The sequence below is a fragment of the Littorina saxatilis genome, linkage group LG4, assembly GCF_037325665.1.
Source record: "Littorina saxatilis isolate snail1 linkage group LG4, US_GU_Lsax_2.0, whole genome shotgun sequence".
Classification (NCBI taxonomy): domain Eukaryota; kingdom Metazoa; phylum Mollusca; class Gastropoda; order Littorinimorpha; family Littorinidae; genus Littorina; species Littorina saxatilis.
The window spans coordinates 67264828-67283028 of NC_090248.1; the positions used below are offsets into that span (position 1 = coordinate 67264828).

Here is an 18201-nt window from a genome sequence, read left to right on the forward strand (position 1 = left end):
ACATACTCACACTCACACTTAGACACACATGCCAACACACTCAGACACACTGAGACACATATACTCACACTCACACATACTCACACTCACACTTAGACACACATGCCAACACACTCAGACACACTGAGACACATATACTCACACTCACACATACTCACACTCACACTTAGCCACACTCACACTCACACTTAGCCACACTCACACTTAGCCACACATGCCAACACATACATACACATGGAGACTACAAATTAAGCTGGGATCACTTTTAACTTTACACAAATCTTACAAAGGAAGACTAGCATCTAGCTATTAATACATCCAAGCCGAAACCTTCTACACTTTAAATCATACTCCACAGAAACACAAACAAACACATGCAGTTGAGTCTGTCATACAACAGGAAGCTATTACAATGTACAACTTTCTGTTAAGTAAACTGAAGTATGTATAAGATAATATACTGTACAGATCTTTCTTAGATCAGTCCTGATGTACAGTTTCACAAAGCCTGCCTGTTCACAATAATAGTTATTTGTGACAATGCACATACACACACACGATTCACTGAGTACACATGGTTGCACACCTGTTATAAATTGCTCTGTCACTTCATCCAGCTAGCAACCTCTAACTCAGCAAAAGATAAGCTCAAAAACACCATCTAATTCCCACAGAAATGAGCCAGTAAACCACCACAGATCTGTTAAGGCTTTTACAGTGGTACCTCCCTTTACAGTGGTACCTCTCTTTACAGTGGTACCTCCCTTTACAGTGGTACCTCCCTTTACCACCCCTCTCTTTTACGGGTCCCTCAATATTACGACCGACTTTTCTCTGACGGATTTTTTCTCCTTCTTTGTCTTAGTATTTCTCACCTCCATGCTACGTCCCCCTCTCTGATACGAAAGATGTACCAGGAATAAGTTCACTCTGAACGCATACCAAAAAACAACTTCCTTATAAGTATAATGTGCAAGGGAGGGATGCTTCTCTGAATCAATGTTCAGGTACAAAATAATAATTCGACAAGCGCTTAGAACTGTACCCACGGAATACGCGCTATATAAGATTCCTATTGATCGATTGATTGAAGAACAATAATCCCATTCTGCACAGAAATTTAGCAGGCAGCCTGCAGATAATTTATGTAATGTGTCCAAAACAAAAGAGTGCCCTTAATGTATGTAAAAGCCTAAAGAAATCTGTGACGTTTTACACAATGGTGTAAAATGGAAGAAAGATCTTAACTGTACAGTTCAAAACACAAAACATGCATTAGTAAAAAAACATGGTTACAACAGAAGAACGCTATACATGTACAAAAGCTGCAGCCACACAGACAACCAGCAACCCAGAACCGAGCAGAGAAGGGATACCTAAAGAGCCAGTTATGCATCACACGTACGCTGATTGCCTCCCCTCATGTGCCACTGGCTCCCTCTGTCGCGTCACAACAACACAACACCATCCGTCAAATTCACACACAATTGTTAACATCGGACACATCACACAGTGTTAGAGCTCTGATGCTTGCAGAAAGTGTACGTTTGCACAACAGAATTAAACGTGTCAAGACACTAAAAGAAATGATACAGAAAACATGTCTGTTTTGATATTTTTTCAATGATTTGTGATCTTTGAGGATTGTTGCTGTCACTTGTAGAAAGTCTGGGCATAACAGAATTAAATAATTGTGTCGATCGAGACACAAGACGTAACAATAGAAGGAAGAATGTATGCATTGATATGTTTCCATGAATAACTATGTCTGGGGATTTAATTTCCACTTTTTCAAAGTGTTTGCAAAACAGAAACACGAGTCAAGACAGGAAACTATCTTGGGGCATCTAAAGCATGATAGAAGAGCCAGTAACAACAGATAAAAGCTTGACTGAAATAGTGTGATAGTGTGCACCTTACTTAAGGGGAAGAACAAAAGAACAAGATTAAAACAAAAGAACAGCAGACATCAGTGTCATAAAAAATGCCTAAAATAAAATAAAAATTAATGTTCACATATTTCAGATACATTAACTTTTCTTGCAGGGAATAATTCTGAATCTATACTGACATCTTTGTTACCATTCAAATAATTAAAGTTAAATCTCATCCAATGGAATCGTTGGGCTATATACCACAGAGACTATACTTCCATATCCTTTCTGGCAACTATATATTATGATTTGAGTGATATTTTATTTTATTTACTAATACACAAATGTTCTATAATAATTATGAGAAATAAGTTAAATGAGCTATGCAGCTAAGCATGTTGTTAGTACATGTAACATACATATGCTCAAGAAATGAAAACAAACAAAAACAAAAAAATAAACACGAAAACCCCATTTTCGTACATGAGCACAAGCAACGTAAAAACAAATAAAACCCATCTTCATCTGTAGAGCTCCTACCTACATCCGCTCATGTACTACAAGACATACGAATTCCTGAGGCCATCCCCAATTTCAACCCCAGACACCCACTATATATGCCCTACGTAAACAAAAACTTTCCTAAAACTATCCTAACCAAGATTAGCAGTGACCGTTGGGCAAAGGGAAGCAACTCAAGAAAAGTTTTTAAAATCCCATCAGCACATGAAGCGTTTTCTATGAAAATCTTGGTACATTTTGTGTCACAAAATTCCGCTTTAACTTTCAACAAATAAATATATTTAAGTAAAACACACACACACACACACACATATCAGACCTGTAACAGTAGCATAATTATTTCAGTAGAAATCCAAATACCCACACACCCCACAATTAAACATTTTCTTCATAAAATAGTAGAAAAGAGAGAAGAAAGCATCATATGCAGACCTGTTGTTGGAGTGGGGGGTGCCGAAAGGGGTGCTGGGGTGGAGGGGGTTGTCGGGGACTTGGGGGTTGTCGGAGAGGTGGGTGATGTTGGTTCTCCTTCTCCGTTCTCCAGTGCTTTCTGGAGACAAAAAAATAAAATGTTGCCATGTCATGTGTCCAATATGCATTAGCCTAGATAGTACTGCCTGCATCTGTCTTCTTCTTCTTCTTTGTTCATGGGCTGAAACTCCCATGTTCACTCATGTTTTTGCCTGAGTGGGTTTTTATGTGTATGACCGTTTTTTCATAGAAACAACATCGAGTGACAGATGCAAGGATGGGCGAAGTGGCGCAGTGGTAAGACGTCGGCCTCCTAATGGGAAGGTCGTGAGTTTGAATCCCGGCCGCGGCCGCCTGGTGGGTTAAAGGTGGAGATTTTTCCGATCTCCCAGGTCAACTTGTGTGCAGACCTGCTAGTGACTTAACCCCCTTCGTGTGTACACGCAAGCACAAGACCAAGTGCGCACGGAAAAGATCTTGTAATCCATGTCAGAGTTCGGTGGGTTATAGAAACACGAAAATACCCAGCATGCTTCCCCCGAAATCGGCGTATGCTGCCTGAATGGCGGGGTAAAAACAAAACATGAGTCTTGCAAAGCGCTTACTTCCCTTTGTAATCAGATAAGAGCCCTTGCAAGATACATAAGCCAGCTATACAAATTCTTCTTTTTCTTCTCCATGTTCTTCTTCTTCTGTGTTTAATGTTCACGGCCGTCATATCTTCAGGCCGGTGGTTCCTATGAAGCCAGAAGTGAAATACAAATTCAGACATGTCGACAAGATCCGCATTTGATCCAGACAGACACAACTCTTTCCCAAGAGAAAAGTTATACTGCAATGTCTTAACTTCTCAACATTGACTGGCACATATACTTGGAATTCCTGTAGGAGAATAGACATTTTCCAGAAATAACTCTGTCAGGATTTTCAAGCATTGTGGAAGAGTCAACCATGTGTTTCCTGTTTGTAAGCGGGGCGCATCTCTTCCACAACGCTTGCAAATCCTGACAGAGTTATTTTCAAAAATAGTCTTTTAGCAAACTGATAAAAAAAAAGCTTAACATCTGACAAACAAACAAACAAACAAGCAAACAAACAAACATATGTACATCCAGGTGGCTCAGCTTTCAGCTAGAGGAGAAATACAATTCCACTCACCTTCCTGGATTTCCTCCGCTTCTTCTTCTCCTCTTCAGACATGTGGAATTCTTTCGCTTTGGAAATTCTCCGTACTTGGTGAATCTAAAGAAAAAAAAGAGAAAAAAATTTAAAACAACAACCAACAAAATCAGCAGATGGAAGAAAAAAAACATGCACTTTAAAAACATCTTGAAAACAACATAAGGCATGAGAACTGAGAAAAACAAATATTATGGATGGTGGTGAGGTCATCTACTTTAGTCACACTTCACATTTGATCAAAAGATACCCCACCGTAACCCACATGCAAACATCAACATCGATCCTTCCATTATACAGAATCTATGGCTAAACATCACAGCAAAATAATCCTCACATGGATCACTTACAAAGTTTTGCTCCCTTTCAATCTCTTCTCCACCTCTTGGCGTGCAGAGCATAATAGATGGAGGTGAGGTCTGCACCTTTAGCCACACTTCACATTTGATAAAACTAAAAAAACACCCCAATTTTTGTTTGTTTGCTTAACGCCCAGCCGACCATGAAGGGCCATATCAGGGCGGTGCTGCTTTGACATATGGGTGTTTTTCAAAAAAGAACGAAAAATGAGACTAGTGAATGGTTAAAAGTGAATTTATTCCAAACTCTTAACAAATGCGTTGACATTATTCAGCACACCCAGTGCCATGTTGACATTATTCAGCACACCCAGTGCCATGTTGACATTATTCAGCACACCCAGTGCCATGTTGACATTATTCAGCACACCCAGTGCCATGTTGACATTATTCAGCACACCCAGTGCCATGTTAACATAAGATATGTACTCTTAATGAAGAATGGTTTTGCCCAAAAAATAAATAAACAAAATATATTTTGTTGCAGTGGTCAGTCGTGTTACTCTTTCTTTAATTTTTTTTTAGGTTGAAAGAAATGTTGTCAGATGACTAGTTTGCCTCCAGTATGACAAAAACAATTACACTTTTCACTTTCTGAAGAAAAATATATACCTTAAAGTGAAAGAAAGTGATAAAAATTCAAGAAATTGTCACTCAAATGAATAAAAATCATTTTTGAAAAATGTCAAACATCGCCAGCAGCTTGAAACTTGTACATTTCTTGCAATTGTATTTTTTCTTGAATCAAGTATTATGAGAGCATTGAGCAAAAGATAAACAGACTGAAAAGAATTATATCTTCCTGGAAATTCTGCATTCAGAAGCCTCAGTAACACCAATGACATGTGAGTAACACGACTGAGTAACATGACTGACGTCTCATAACACAACTGACCATCCTTAGCTAACTTTGATTTATGAACTGATTTTAACTTTAAACGTAAAGTTAATTAAATGGAACAAACAAATTTGCTTATAGTAAGACATTTTTACTTTATTTCCACCTTTTAAGCCTAACTCCACAATTTGACCCAAAAAAATGCACACTTGTCACAAAATAAACTATAATGATAGCGCCGTGAATTTGCACAGGCCTAGCAAAATCGCAATTTTATATGATCCAAGGAAAGAACAAAATCTTATTTATTTTCAGCATTACTACAGAAATGTACTGCAAACATTTTGCACTGTAACATTATAGATTCTAACAGCAAAATTACTGACAGATGGTAACAGCACTGAGACCAAATTGCCTTGGCTGGTTTCGACAGAAGTTACACGTACAAAAACGATCAGCAGTGTTTACTTACTATTTGACAGAAATACAATTCTTTTCCTCAAACGGCGAAGACAAAGCATAAACAGGATTATCTTTAAAACAACCAAAGCTGCACAGTTTTTTTTAAACAGTAACACTTTACAGGCATGGTAACACCACTGACACCAAATTGCCTTTAGATGTTTCGACAAACAATAAAACGTTCTGAAACAGATCAGCAGTGGAATCCCCAACGTTTTGGCACGAACAGTACAGTGACCTAGCTGGACTCTAGCACATTCAACTACTCAGGAACTTGATTAGGAGTGCAGTCAGCAGTTGGTGAACATGGTAGACCCGGTGTGAAGTGGTTTGGGATCCAGTGCGTCATGTTCATGTCAACACGTGCAGACGTTCATAATTATATACCCATGAATGTTTTTTGCTTTATTATCTTCATCACTTCCGCTTCCTATATTCGTTTTACGGTGTTCTCGTCCAGGGACATTCCAGGAAGGTATTCGTCAGAATACATTGCAAAGCTCTTGATGATGTGTCCTCTGCGTTATTTGCTGGTCTCGAAGCATTTCCTCAGGTTTTCTTCTTTCCAGTAGTATTCAGAATAGTTAGTTAGTTAGTTAGTTGTTGCTTTTTGGGTCCAGCGGACCATATCGGCCAAATCAGGACCCCACAAGTATAACATTACAAATATTTAAAATAAACCAATGTAACTAAACAAAATTAGGAACGTCACCCGAAGGTAACATAACAGCTATATCGAAACCCTACGTGTCAAGGACTCCTTTAAAAATCCAAAGAGAGCTGCAAAGCTGACCTTTGTAAAAATATGTTTCAAGCTAGAAGTGTCATAATACTTCACTCGTAGATCATACAGATCAGCGCACTCCGTGAGAAAATGGCTCACAGTAAAACTATTATCACAGGCGTGGCACCATGGTGCCTTTTCTCTTTTAAGCAGATGGACATGCGTTGTATAAGTGTGACCAGTGTGTAGCCTAGCCAGAACACTTTCGTCTTTTCTACTTGCAGCCAACAAAGGAAAGGGCTTTGATAGCTCAGGGTGTATCTCATACAGTTTATTTTCCTTGCAGGTGGACCAACGGTCTTGCCAGAGTTTTAAACTGTAAAAAAGGGTCTTCCGACGAAGGTCGGTGAAAAAAACAAATTGCTCAGGAAGAGGTGGAACCGCCATCTCCGGAGCATCCTTTGCTGCCTTGTTAGCAGCTTCGTTGCCTTGTATGCTCATATGACTGGGCGCCCACATAAAATGTATAATAGTATTCAGAATGACACGCGTGTTCATGGACAATGCGGGCTCTAAGTTCTGCTGGTCGCTGATCATGGCCAAAAGCGTAGACACTGCCACATGCTCATAGACAATCACCATCTGTTCTCACAACAACAGGATACGTTTGTGCATTGGGTATTTCCGCAGCAGAAAGAGCCATGACATAAGATTACCTGAAAAACAGTAATATTTGATAATCATAACAGAGTTGTCTTTTTATAAGAAATGATCCCGTAAAAAGTCTTGCATTCTCTCTCTGGCACACCCCTACACACCAACCCCAACCTCTTTCACTCTCTCTCTCTGCCTCCCCACAGGGACACACGTATAATCAACAATTAAACACGCAAAAGAAGTATGTGGCAGGCAGCAGAATGAAAATAAAACCAGGAAAGAATCTAAGATCAGTCGTGTTACCTCTTCGTCAGTAGTGTTACCAGGCACAAGGTAACACGACTGAAAGTAACACGACTGATTCATTTGAGAAAATAATGATCACTCCCCAGGCCATGCGTTCTGAACAAACATGTGTTCCAGTAGTTTTGATCCTTACATGAAACAATAAAAAAGTAACAGAAGAATGTAAATTCCTTCAGATCGCTAGAGACACACAGTAACACAACTGATTCGTTAAAAAAACACATCTTACCTTTCTACACTTGTCGGGTCCACCATACACAAGCGATCAAACTCGCTTAGCTGTTCCCGCTGCAGGAAGCTGCTGAAGGATGGGGGATAACTACAGGCCCAAAATGGTTTCAAAAAACTGGAGTACTCATTGTTTAGGTCTGTTTAAATGTTCTGGTAACACCACTGACAAAAAAGTGAGAGACACTCATTTTTGAGAGTTTAAGTCCACATTCAGAGTCTGGGTCAACCTTACAATCAAAATCTGTTGCAATAATCCAAATGTGCTCCCGTAAGCAATTTTTTGGATATTTTGTTAATGGTCTACAATTTTTTTTCTTCTTTGTAGAGGTGGTGGAAGTTTTGAGTGCCTTCAAAAAGACAGGCATTTTTAGATACCCCTACATGTTTAAACCATGCAAAACTAACTTTCAAGTGTCAAGAATGTACTTTAATGAATGTTCATGTTGTTGTCTATTCATTTTTGTACAAAAAAATATGTATTATACCAAGATAGATAGGACATGTTTCTTTCTGAATTAATTTAAAAATCAAAGACACGTTTTTTGTACATTTTTGAAAAACACCCATATAATGTGCGCCACACACAAGACAGAAGTCGCAACACAGGCTTCATGTCTCACCCAGTCACATTATTCTGACACCGGACCAACCAGTCCTAGCACTAACCCCATAATGCCAGACGCCAGGCGGAGCAGCCACTAGATTGCCAATTTTAAAGTTTTAGGTATGACCCGGCCGGGGTTCGAACCCACGACCTCCCGATCACGGGGCGGACGCCTTACCACTAGGCCAACCGTGCCAGACACCCCAATGTAACCCACATTAAACAATCAAAGTCAATCCTTCCATTACGCAGAATCTATGGCTAAACATCACAGCACAATAATCCTCACAGGGACTCACAAGTTTTTGCTCCTCTTTCAATCTCCTCTCCACCTCTTGGCGTGCAGAGCGAACACACTCTTTCAGCTTGCTGGGCACCTTCAACACGGGTTTGTCTGTCACCTGCGGAACCACAGAGCTGAACAGCCTGCAAACAGAAGACACATGAATTAAGCTCAAGATTAGACTGTCAATTCACATTTTCACCAAGTTTTCTCTGTCATTTGTCCAACCGCAGAGCTAAACAGCCTGCAAACAGAACTGTTAACCCGTGATTTCTAACACATTTGACAAATTATGTCAAACCTAAAACCGCGATTTCTAAAAATGTAAAAAATTGCATTCCACAAAGTAATACATGCCTTTTATCATTATTAATATTTGTTGTTTAGAGCCCAGTCAATCACAAAGGGATCCCAGGCCAAACATTCATATGAAAATAAAAGTGTGTGAGTAAATCTGCACATGTTATTTTTTTATATTTCGATTTCGAAGCGTGATAAGTGTCTGTTGGTGTGTCCGTCCCCCAATTTGTAAAATGTTTTACATTAATACAAATCGCGGGTTAACAAGAACACACATGAAGCTCAAGATCAGATTGTCAATTCACATTTTCACCAAGTTTTCTCTGTAATTCGTCCAACCTCAAGAGTAAATGTTGAAAATAGCTGAATTCAAATGTTTCTCGGCACTGATAAAATATTCTCAGTTCCGTGAACCAGACAACAACCAACTACAGTGAAACCTACCCCCCATTTAAGACCTCCAAAAATCAGACAAAATCAGGTCTCAAAAAGGAGGGAGTCTTAAAATGGGGGTACATTTACACAGGTTCTGAACAGACAGTCTGAGAAAACAGGGTCTTAAATTGGGGGGTCTTAAAAAGGGGGGTCTTAAAAGGGGGGGTCTTAAAAGGGGGGTCTTAAAAGGGGGGTTCCACTGTACAGTAATACAGTATTAACGTACCTGTCAGTAAGATGACTTTGAAAAGAAAACTATTAAATGGGCGTAACCACTTGAATCATAGATAGTTAATTGATGTATCAAAAGAAAACTAACAACTGAACATGACCAATTGCAGCAAAAAGTATGCAGTGACTTACGGGTGAAGCAGAAGATCTGAGACCTGTGGTAGACCATTTTTACATGCCTCTGGCGTCAGAATGGACTCCAACACTGATCCTGTTCATATAAATGTTACACTAACATACATCAATACACAAAATGTGATAAAAACAAACACATAGAAACTGCTCTCGTAAATGCTGGCTTATTGATAGACTTGTAGAAAAGTAACAGCTATCGTGTAATCTTTGACGTCAAAGCAAAGAGACTTCACCCTAGAAAGCATAGCGTGCACGTTCTCAAAATCCTTCAAAAGGAAACAACAAGCGCAAAAGTGTTCCCAGAATGACGTTTGTTTCAGTGACTCGGCATCACGAGCAGTGGAAAATTAAGCACATGCCAGACTTGTTTGACATGACCTCATTCACATGAACTATGGTTTGAATGATATTGTTATCTCATGAGTGGTATCTCTCACGTATGTAGGATAAATACACTTCCAACACGGAGAAAACACAACTCACGTATCTCTGCCGAACAGGACTGGGGAAAGGTATCACAGGTGGGCTCCTTCAGTTGTCGACCAAAGGTCATCTCATACAACAGGTGGCCGAAGCAGTAAACATCTATCAGCTCGATTGTCTACAATTTTAAAAAAAGCACCAAAAAAAAGCACACAAGAATAAATATTTGTTGATGAAATTATAAACTGATGGCTAAGATCACCCTGAATAGACCAATTCACTTAACCTTCACCAGATCACGCTTTGGACTACACAGTCCAGATGATGTTGGTTGTGTACAACCAATACTATAGAAGAAGTATACAATGTAAAAAGTATGGGTCGTACACAACCCACGCCATCCGAATAGAGATAAACACTTTACAGCCTCTTTACAGAGTATGGGTCGTACACAACCCACGCCATCCGAATAGAGATAAACACTTTACAGCCTCTTTGCAGAGTATGGGTTGTACACAACCCACGCCATCCGAATAGAGATAAAAACTTTACAGCCTCTTTACAGAGTATGGGTCGTACACAACCCACGCCATCCCAATAGAGATAAACACTTTACAGCCTCTTTGCAGAGTATGGGTCGTACACAACCCATGCCATCCGAATAGAGATAAACACTTTACAGCCTCTTTGCAGAGTATGGGTCGTACACAACCCCCGCCATCCGAATAGAGATAAACACTTTACAGCCTCTTTGCAGAGTATGGGTCGTACACAACCCCCGCCATCCAAATAGGGATAAACACTTTACAGCCTCTTTGCAGAGTATGGGTCGTACACAACCCCCGCCATCCAAATAGGGATAAACACTTTACAGCCTCTTTGCAGAGTATGGGTCGTACACAACCCACGCCATCCAAATAGAGATAAACACTTTACAGCCTCTTTGCAGAGTATGGGTCGTACACAACCCACGCCATCCGAATAGGGATAAACACAAAATCCTTTTTTAATTCCACGACCCACATTATCCCGACTGTCCAGATCAAATAACGTCATTGTTTATTTGTTTGTTTACAAAGATAATCCTTCAGAGAGGGGTCGATGGGACCGCCCTATGGTGCTTGAGGATTACATAAAGTTTCAATCAAACCCTCCCAATAGTTTCAGAGATACAGACACTTTTGTAAGGCCACGACCCAAGCAGCAGGGTAAAGGCAAAGGGGAATGTGTCAATGTAGCTCATTTTTCTGTGGAATTGACTCTGTTGAGTGAACTCCACTGTGAAAAGGAACACATGGTTTGCTTGTATGTTCTAATGTCATGATTTGTATATCGTGTGTGTGTGTGTGTGTGTGTGTGTGTGTGCATGTATGTGTGTGTGTATGTGTTTGTGTGTGTGTGGTGTTTATTTGGAATTGTAAAGCGCTTGGAGCTCTGAATTTGGACTTGCGCTATAGAAAAGTGATTTATTATTATTATTATTAACAAAAGGGAAGGTGCAATGTGTTGAGGTGTATTTCATAAAGACCAAGCCCGCACACCTGTGAATCTCAGCTTGCAATGTTCATGTGTACAAAATACCTATACACCTTCAAACATACCTGTATTTTCTTGAACTGTGTGTAGAAGTGTCTGTAGTAGGAGGGCACGCCCAACATCCAGTTCTCCAGGTCCAGCAGGCAACATGTGTTGCCGCCCACCACCGCCACGTTGCCGGCGTGTAGGTGACCTGGGGGAACAGTTACACCACAGTTTCATTCTAATTCAATCATGCCTTACAGTTCAGATACAATGATTCATGCTTGAAGCACTGAATTTGAATAACATTGGAATAACATTTATAAATATATGACAATAATTACTCTGATACTAGTTTATGTCTCAGGCCTTTCAACTCTCATTTCATCATAAAAAGACTCATTTGACAGATATATTTTCCTTTCCCTAAATGTTGTCCTGAAGAAGCCTCCATAGGATTTGTGCTGTTTTTGTCTTGGTGAGAAGTTTTCTTTAGTTCTTTTAACAAGATGTAGTGCTGTTAAATGTTGGGTTTTTTTTAGAGCCAGACTAGTAGACACCACAAAAACTGATCGTTTCAAATGCCTGTTTGGAAAGAAAAAAATCAGTATGATAAGCCACAGCAGCGCACAGACACACTGACGCATACTAGCACACAGACACGCACACAAACTCAACACTATTTTACACACACACAAACTCAACACTATTTTACACACAGACACGCACACAAACTCAACACTATTTTACACACAGACACGCACACAAACTCAACACTATTTTACACACAGACACGCACACAAACTCAACACTATTTTACCATAGGGAAATCCCTTGTCGTGCAGGAACTTCAACGTCTCAAGGATTTGACGACCAAAGCTTTGGATCTGCGCCATGTCAAGGGGGTTCAGCATCTTGGGATTGCAGTATTTCTTCAGGTAGTGTCCCTTGGGTTTACAGCGGCAGATCATGTCTCGTAGGCTTCCTGCTTCGTGGAACGGCCGAATCACCAGTCCACCTGTCTCATTGGCTGTCGCAAATTCTGTCGGGAATATGTTCGGATGCTGTAACAGAAAACATGGAAATAAGGTCTACGATGATTTTACTGACTATTTCCTGGTAGCTAAAGCACTACTGAGGATAAAACAATGAGGCTTAAGGTGGTCCTCAATTCAGCCTGAAGTCGACTTTGAAAAGACTTCGCAAAGTCTTTTTTACAAAAAAACTCAGTGCTAAAGCGTTGTGCGGCCATCTTTGCGAAGTACACTTCTCGTAGTCGACTTAGCCCATTAAAGAACAGGTTTTAAGGTCAGCATTCAAGGTTTTTCAGCCTGGCGCAAACATTCTGCTTGCGAAAAAAAGTGATTGTAATAGTCGAGATTCACACGGTAATTAGAGTGTGCATGGTCATTTAAAACACAAATGAATTACTGGTGGAATAGAAAGACACTGAGAGCTTCCCAAACGAATATGTTGGATGACTGCAAATAGTTGCCAAAGAGGCTTTCCCACTTCACGCTACAAAAGCTAAAGACCCAATGAATAAATTAGATTATGATCCACAGCTAATGCACCACAAGAACTAATTTTACGAACAACTGAGCCCTATATTTGCAATCTTTCAAGTTACACTATGAACAAATATATACTTACTTTGATATTTGACAGAACTTTCATAAGTGCATTGAGTTCCTTGTCTGGTATAAACTTGTCCGGACCAAAGTCTTGCTGCAATTTGAAAGAATTCAATTTCTTGAAAGATTTTCTTCGTTGTCACTGTAAAACAGTCAAATATGCATGCATGGATGCACACACATGTAGCCTTTCTCTCCCCTTTTTATGCAAAGCAGTACCATATTCTTCACATACTGTCTTCAGCATCAGTCCTCTTATTCCCATTCTCCTTCAGAAAACAATCTTATACTTACAATCAACGAGAAAATAAGTATTTCAATCATTGCTCACTTACTTTTTTCTCTATGTAATTATGTTAAAGTGGAACCTTCCTTTTAAAACTGAAAACAAAATCGGAAACAAAATCATGTCTACAAGAGGAGGAATTGTCAAAAAGTAGATACGTGTACAGACATGAACAGAAAATCTAAAAACAACCAAGGTCATAAAATGGGGGTACCACTGTACACACAAATGACTGAACAACGTCAGTGTTAAATGTATGGTCCTCATTTTCAGTCAAATTTTCACTTGTACATAACTGATAAAGATGACTGGTTGAAAAGTAAATCTCACCCATGATAGCATAAGTGTCGTCTTAGGCTTGGAGGTTGTCTGGATCTGTATATACTGCTTTCGTATCCGCCAACCTGATGTCAGAGAGAACAGAGTATGTAGTTTAGAAAGAAGAAATATACTTTCCTTGGCTGTTATTGCTAAGGTCAAAGAAAAAGAATGTGGGTTCAATCATAACATACCTGATAAGAATAGGCCTGGAAGGTCAGGAGATCATCCTTTTTCAAACCTTTATTCTTTGTACCAACCCCTTCTCCCACTCTCCCTGCTGCCCCATCCCTGCTGCCCCCCCGAGAATCAATTCAGACTAGTTTTAAAGCGAGACAGACCGTGGATGCATTTACAGTCTAACCTGTGCTGGTGACCACCTCTTGATAACAATCACCTGCTATTATGACCACCCCGACGGATCCACAATGAGGTTCTTTCCTAAATAATGACCACAAGTCACCTTTCCATAATGACCATAACTCACCTTTCCATGACCATAACTCACCTTTCCATAATGACCATAACTCACCTTTCCATAATGACCATAACTCACCTTTCCATAATGACCATAACTCACCTTTCCATAATGACCATAACTCACATTTCCATAATGACCATAACTCACCTTTCCATAATGACCATAACTCACCTTTCCATAATGACCATAACTCACCTTTCCATAATGACCATAACTCACCTTTCCATAATGACCATAACTCACCTTTCCATAATGACCATAACTCACCTTTCCATAATGAACACCTGTCTATGAGGACCAGTTTTGCTTCATCACTTGGGTGGTCAATACAGACACGTTTGACTGTACATGGAAATCATTATTGGCCAGAAAGAATGTATATCTTGCAAAGATTTTAATCAGACACAAGTGTAGTTACAGAGAAATGTCAGGACAAACACAAACACTGCATAATTACCGAGGTCTCGCAAGGGCTCCACAACTTCCCATCTTTGTGATTCAGAGCGAAAAATCATGGACACATGCTGCAAAGCCAACTCTGGAAAAGAGCAAAATGATGACAATGACACTCTTCACATGAAAGTAGATGATAAAAGTGAGATGATGCCTCTACTGTGTTTACATACTGCAGCAACCCCTTTTGTCATAAATGAATTGCAGCAATAACTCTGTCAGGTTTTCATGGGTCGTGGAAGAGTTGCTTTTCCTTGGAAACATAAACATTGGAGTCAAGCAATCCATCGACATCCCAGTCAAAATTAACTCAGATCTGTGTTTCCTGCGCTGTCTGCTCAATACTACACTCTTTTTTTTCAAACATATGCACATCCGAGCTGACATGTCAATGCCGATGCAATCACGTGCCTCAGTGCACAGATCGCTGACCACAAGTGTAAACATCCCGCTTGTGTTTGGCCTACAATGTCACATGGGTTTACGTGCCTCAGATTTTACAAGGAATTAAGCAAATCTTCCACGAACCATTCAAGTTATTTTCAAAAATGGTCTACTGAGATTTAAAACTATCACAAAACTAAGGTCTTCTAATGGAAAATAAGGTCTTACTTGTGATGTTGGTCAGCTGACTTCCCCAACACTAGACATGAGAAATAAATTGTAACTGTTGCCCCAAATCCAAGCATTAACTTCAACACACTTCTGTTATTTAACAAAGGAAAGGAAAGGAACGGACCATTTCTGCATTGCCAACCGTCATAAGAGATAATGAGTCCAGGACTCACCGAGAAAGTTTGCAGAGTAGGTGGTAGGGTCTAGGAACTGCTTTGTGGCGATGTTGTTGGCAAGAATTGGGTTGCTGATCACCGCACTGAGAAATTCCTGAAAACCAGTAAATGTAGCATAGTATCATTAATGTGGAACCCCCTTTTAAGACCCCCGAACTTAAGACTTCCCCCCCTTTTAAGACCTTGTTTTTTCAGACTTTCTATTCATAACCTCTGTAAATGGACCCCCATTTTAAGACCTGATTTGTCAGATTTTTGGAGGTCTTACAAGGGGTGTTTGACTGTATTTCTTTCAAGCATGAGCCAAAGCCTGCAACGTTTAAACACTTGGAAACAAAAACATTGAATGTCCTGAAGAATCATATCCAAATGAGCAAGAGAGGTAATAACAAGATAGAATGACATAAGAATTCCAGTACTCAAACTACAGAAAACCACAAAAAGTGATCGGCACTTATAATGCAGAACCAGTCTCATGCCATCTTGTATTTTATGTTCTTGGGGCGTTCAATAATCAACCACTCCCTTGTATTTTATGCTCTTGGGGCGTTCAATAATCAACCACTCCCTTGTATTTTATGTTCTTGGGGCGTTCAATAATCAACCACTCCCTTGTATTTTATGTTCTTGGGGCGTTCAATAATCAACCACTCCCTTGTATTTTATGTTCTTGGGGCGTTCAATAATCAACCACTCCCTTGTATTTTATGTTCTTGGGGCGTTCAATAATCAACCACTCCCTTGTATTTTATGTTCTTGGGGCGTTCAATAATCAACCACTCCCTTGTATTTTATGTTCTTGGGGTGTTCAATAATCAACCACTCTCTTGTATTTTATGTTCTTGGGGTGTTCAATAATCAACCACTCCCTTGTATTTTATGTTCTTGGGGTGTTCAATAATCAACCACTCCCTTATATTTTATGTTCTTGGGGTGTTCAATAATCAACCACTCCCTTGTATTTTATGTTCTTGGGGTGTTCAATAATCAACCACTCCCTTGTAACACACCACACAAGAATATTGAAGTTATGTTCACTAGCTGTATTCTATTATATAAAGATTGAAGTACGTACACTAGAGGAAGGAAATGTCCTGCTTGAAAGATGGAATACCAAGTGAGAAAACATGTGTAATTGCTAAATGACTAAAGTCTATAAAATCTCAACAAAATAAGGCTACATGTACACATGTACCAGTGCTGGAATGGTAATGAAAATACACCATGTGAGAAAACAAGGCATTCTGAATTTTGGAACATTAGCTGTCTATCTGTTTTAGGGTTGGTCTATAATTAGACTTTGGATGGTCAGATAACCCTAAGCCCATAACTTAAGCATTATATCTTCTGGACTGTATAATCATAATACTCTACATTACACTACAAGAAATATGACTGAATAAGGACTTTTGTCCTCAAATTACCTGAAGTCCACTTTGCCTGGCAGCAATGAAGTCTCTGTCAAAGTTGCCAAACACTTTTTTCGGTGGCAGGGGCAGTTCCACATTGGCCAACTTCAGCTGTGCTTCGAGATTTGCAAAGTCGCTGTAACGTCGAACTATCTGCCACGAGTTGTCTTTCAGGGGTCCACGTTGAACTTTAACAACGTATTCCTGAAAATCCACATGACAGACATGAAAGTTGAGAATAATCAAAATCAGGAAAATATCCAAAGAGACCATGTGACTCTGACTTCAGTTTTGCTATTCCAACATTACATTTTGAATGGTTTAAACAATTTGGAAATCAATCTGCAAAACTGTTGCACAGTTCAAGAATACGGTACTATCTTGACTTGAATCTTAATTCCTGACACAAAAAGTTGGATCTGTGGAAATGAGTATCAATGTAACAGTGCTTTATGAAGATGTATTTTGTTCTGAATAGATGAAACATCAAAATGTGTCCTACCATATCTGCTACAGATATGATCAACAAACACTAACACAGCGACGCACGGGGGCACACACGCACACACAATTCATGACTGCGATATATTGCCTTTCTATGCCTCCTGAATAAACCTTTGAAAAAGTGAAATTCAGATGTAAAGTAGGGGAAAATGTCTTCTTTTTTAAGGTACTTTGTCAAGAATAAATAGATGTGCAATTTAGGTCTACTTGAAATGTCACCAAGGTCTGTGCTATTCTGCTGTTAAAATGAGAAGAAGTGCAATCTTTTTGACATCAGGGCCCTGACATCAAGTAATGAATTATTTTTTTGCAGAATCATGATGTAGACTATACAATTACGTGATATATATAAGACTACTATAAATTATAATGTTAATATGATGAGCTGTAGGTTTGATGACGCAACCAACTCTCTGTGAGTTTCGGAATATGGGGAGTAATTACATACGAGGCATACTGTGCTGGGCATGTCAACGTACGCAACGAATAATTACAGCTAAGATCCTGTTGCGAAACGTCAGTGACCCAGATCGTTCGTGTCGTATGATCGTGGAAAGGAAAGCAATATTTCAAACTTACAACATGATCGTCTTGCTTCTGTGCTGCTTCTATGTACGCCGTCAACAGAACCGTGTCGTCTAGAGTCACTTTAGACTCCGTCTTCTTCTCAAAAACGTTCATGGTGTCTCAATACAGCGTGTCACCCACCAACAGAATAGATCATCATTTTCGGTTTCGTTGTTTTCATCGGGGGCGTGACGCTTTGCCGTAAA

At 39.7% G+C, this 18201-nt stretch overlaps 1 protein-coding gene across 2 annotated transcripts in view; it reads right to left on the reverse strand.

Annotated features, from left to right (window-relative positions):
• The window catches only part of LOC138965445 (PX domain-containing protein kinase-like protein), a 40955-nt gene extending 22754 nt beyond the window's left edge, over nt 1-18201 (reverse strand). Inside the window, exons 1-14 of one of the 2 annotated variants that reach the window (XM_070337602.1) lie at nt 18008-18201; nt 16940-17128; nt 15513-15609; nt 14729-14809; nt 13803-13876; nt 13206-13280; nt 12373-12616; nt 11636-11763; nt 10095-10212; nt 9609-9687; nt 8527-8653; nt 4026-4109; nt 2829-2946; nt 17-1440 (exon numbers count right to left, since the gene is read on the reverse strand). In XM_070337602.1, the coding sequence (XP_070193703.1) occupies nt 1421-1440; nt 2829-2946; nt 4026-4109; nt 8527-8653; nt 9609-9687; nt 10095-10212; nt 11636-11763; nt 12373-12616; nt 13206-13280; nt 13803-13876; nt 14729-14809; nt 15513-15609; nt 16940-17128; nt 18008-18109 (1536 nt within the window). In that variant the 5' untranslated portion in view covers nt 18110-18201 and the 3' untranslated portion in view covers nt 17-1420. Of the gene's footprint in view, nt 1-16; nt 1441-2828; nt 2947-4025; nt 4110-8526; nt 8654-9608; nt 9688-10094; nt 10213-11635; nt 11764-12372; nt 12617-13205; nt 13281-13802; nt 13877-14728; nt 14810-15512; nt 15610-16939; nt 17129-18007 lie in introns of those variants that run through there. The other variant, XM_070337603.1, reaches the window with a different exon arrangement.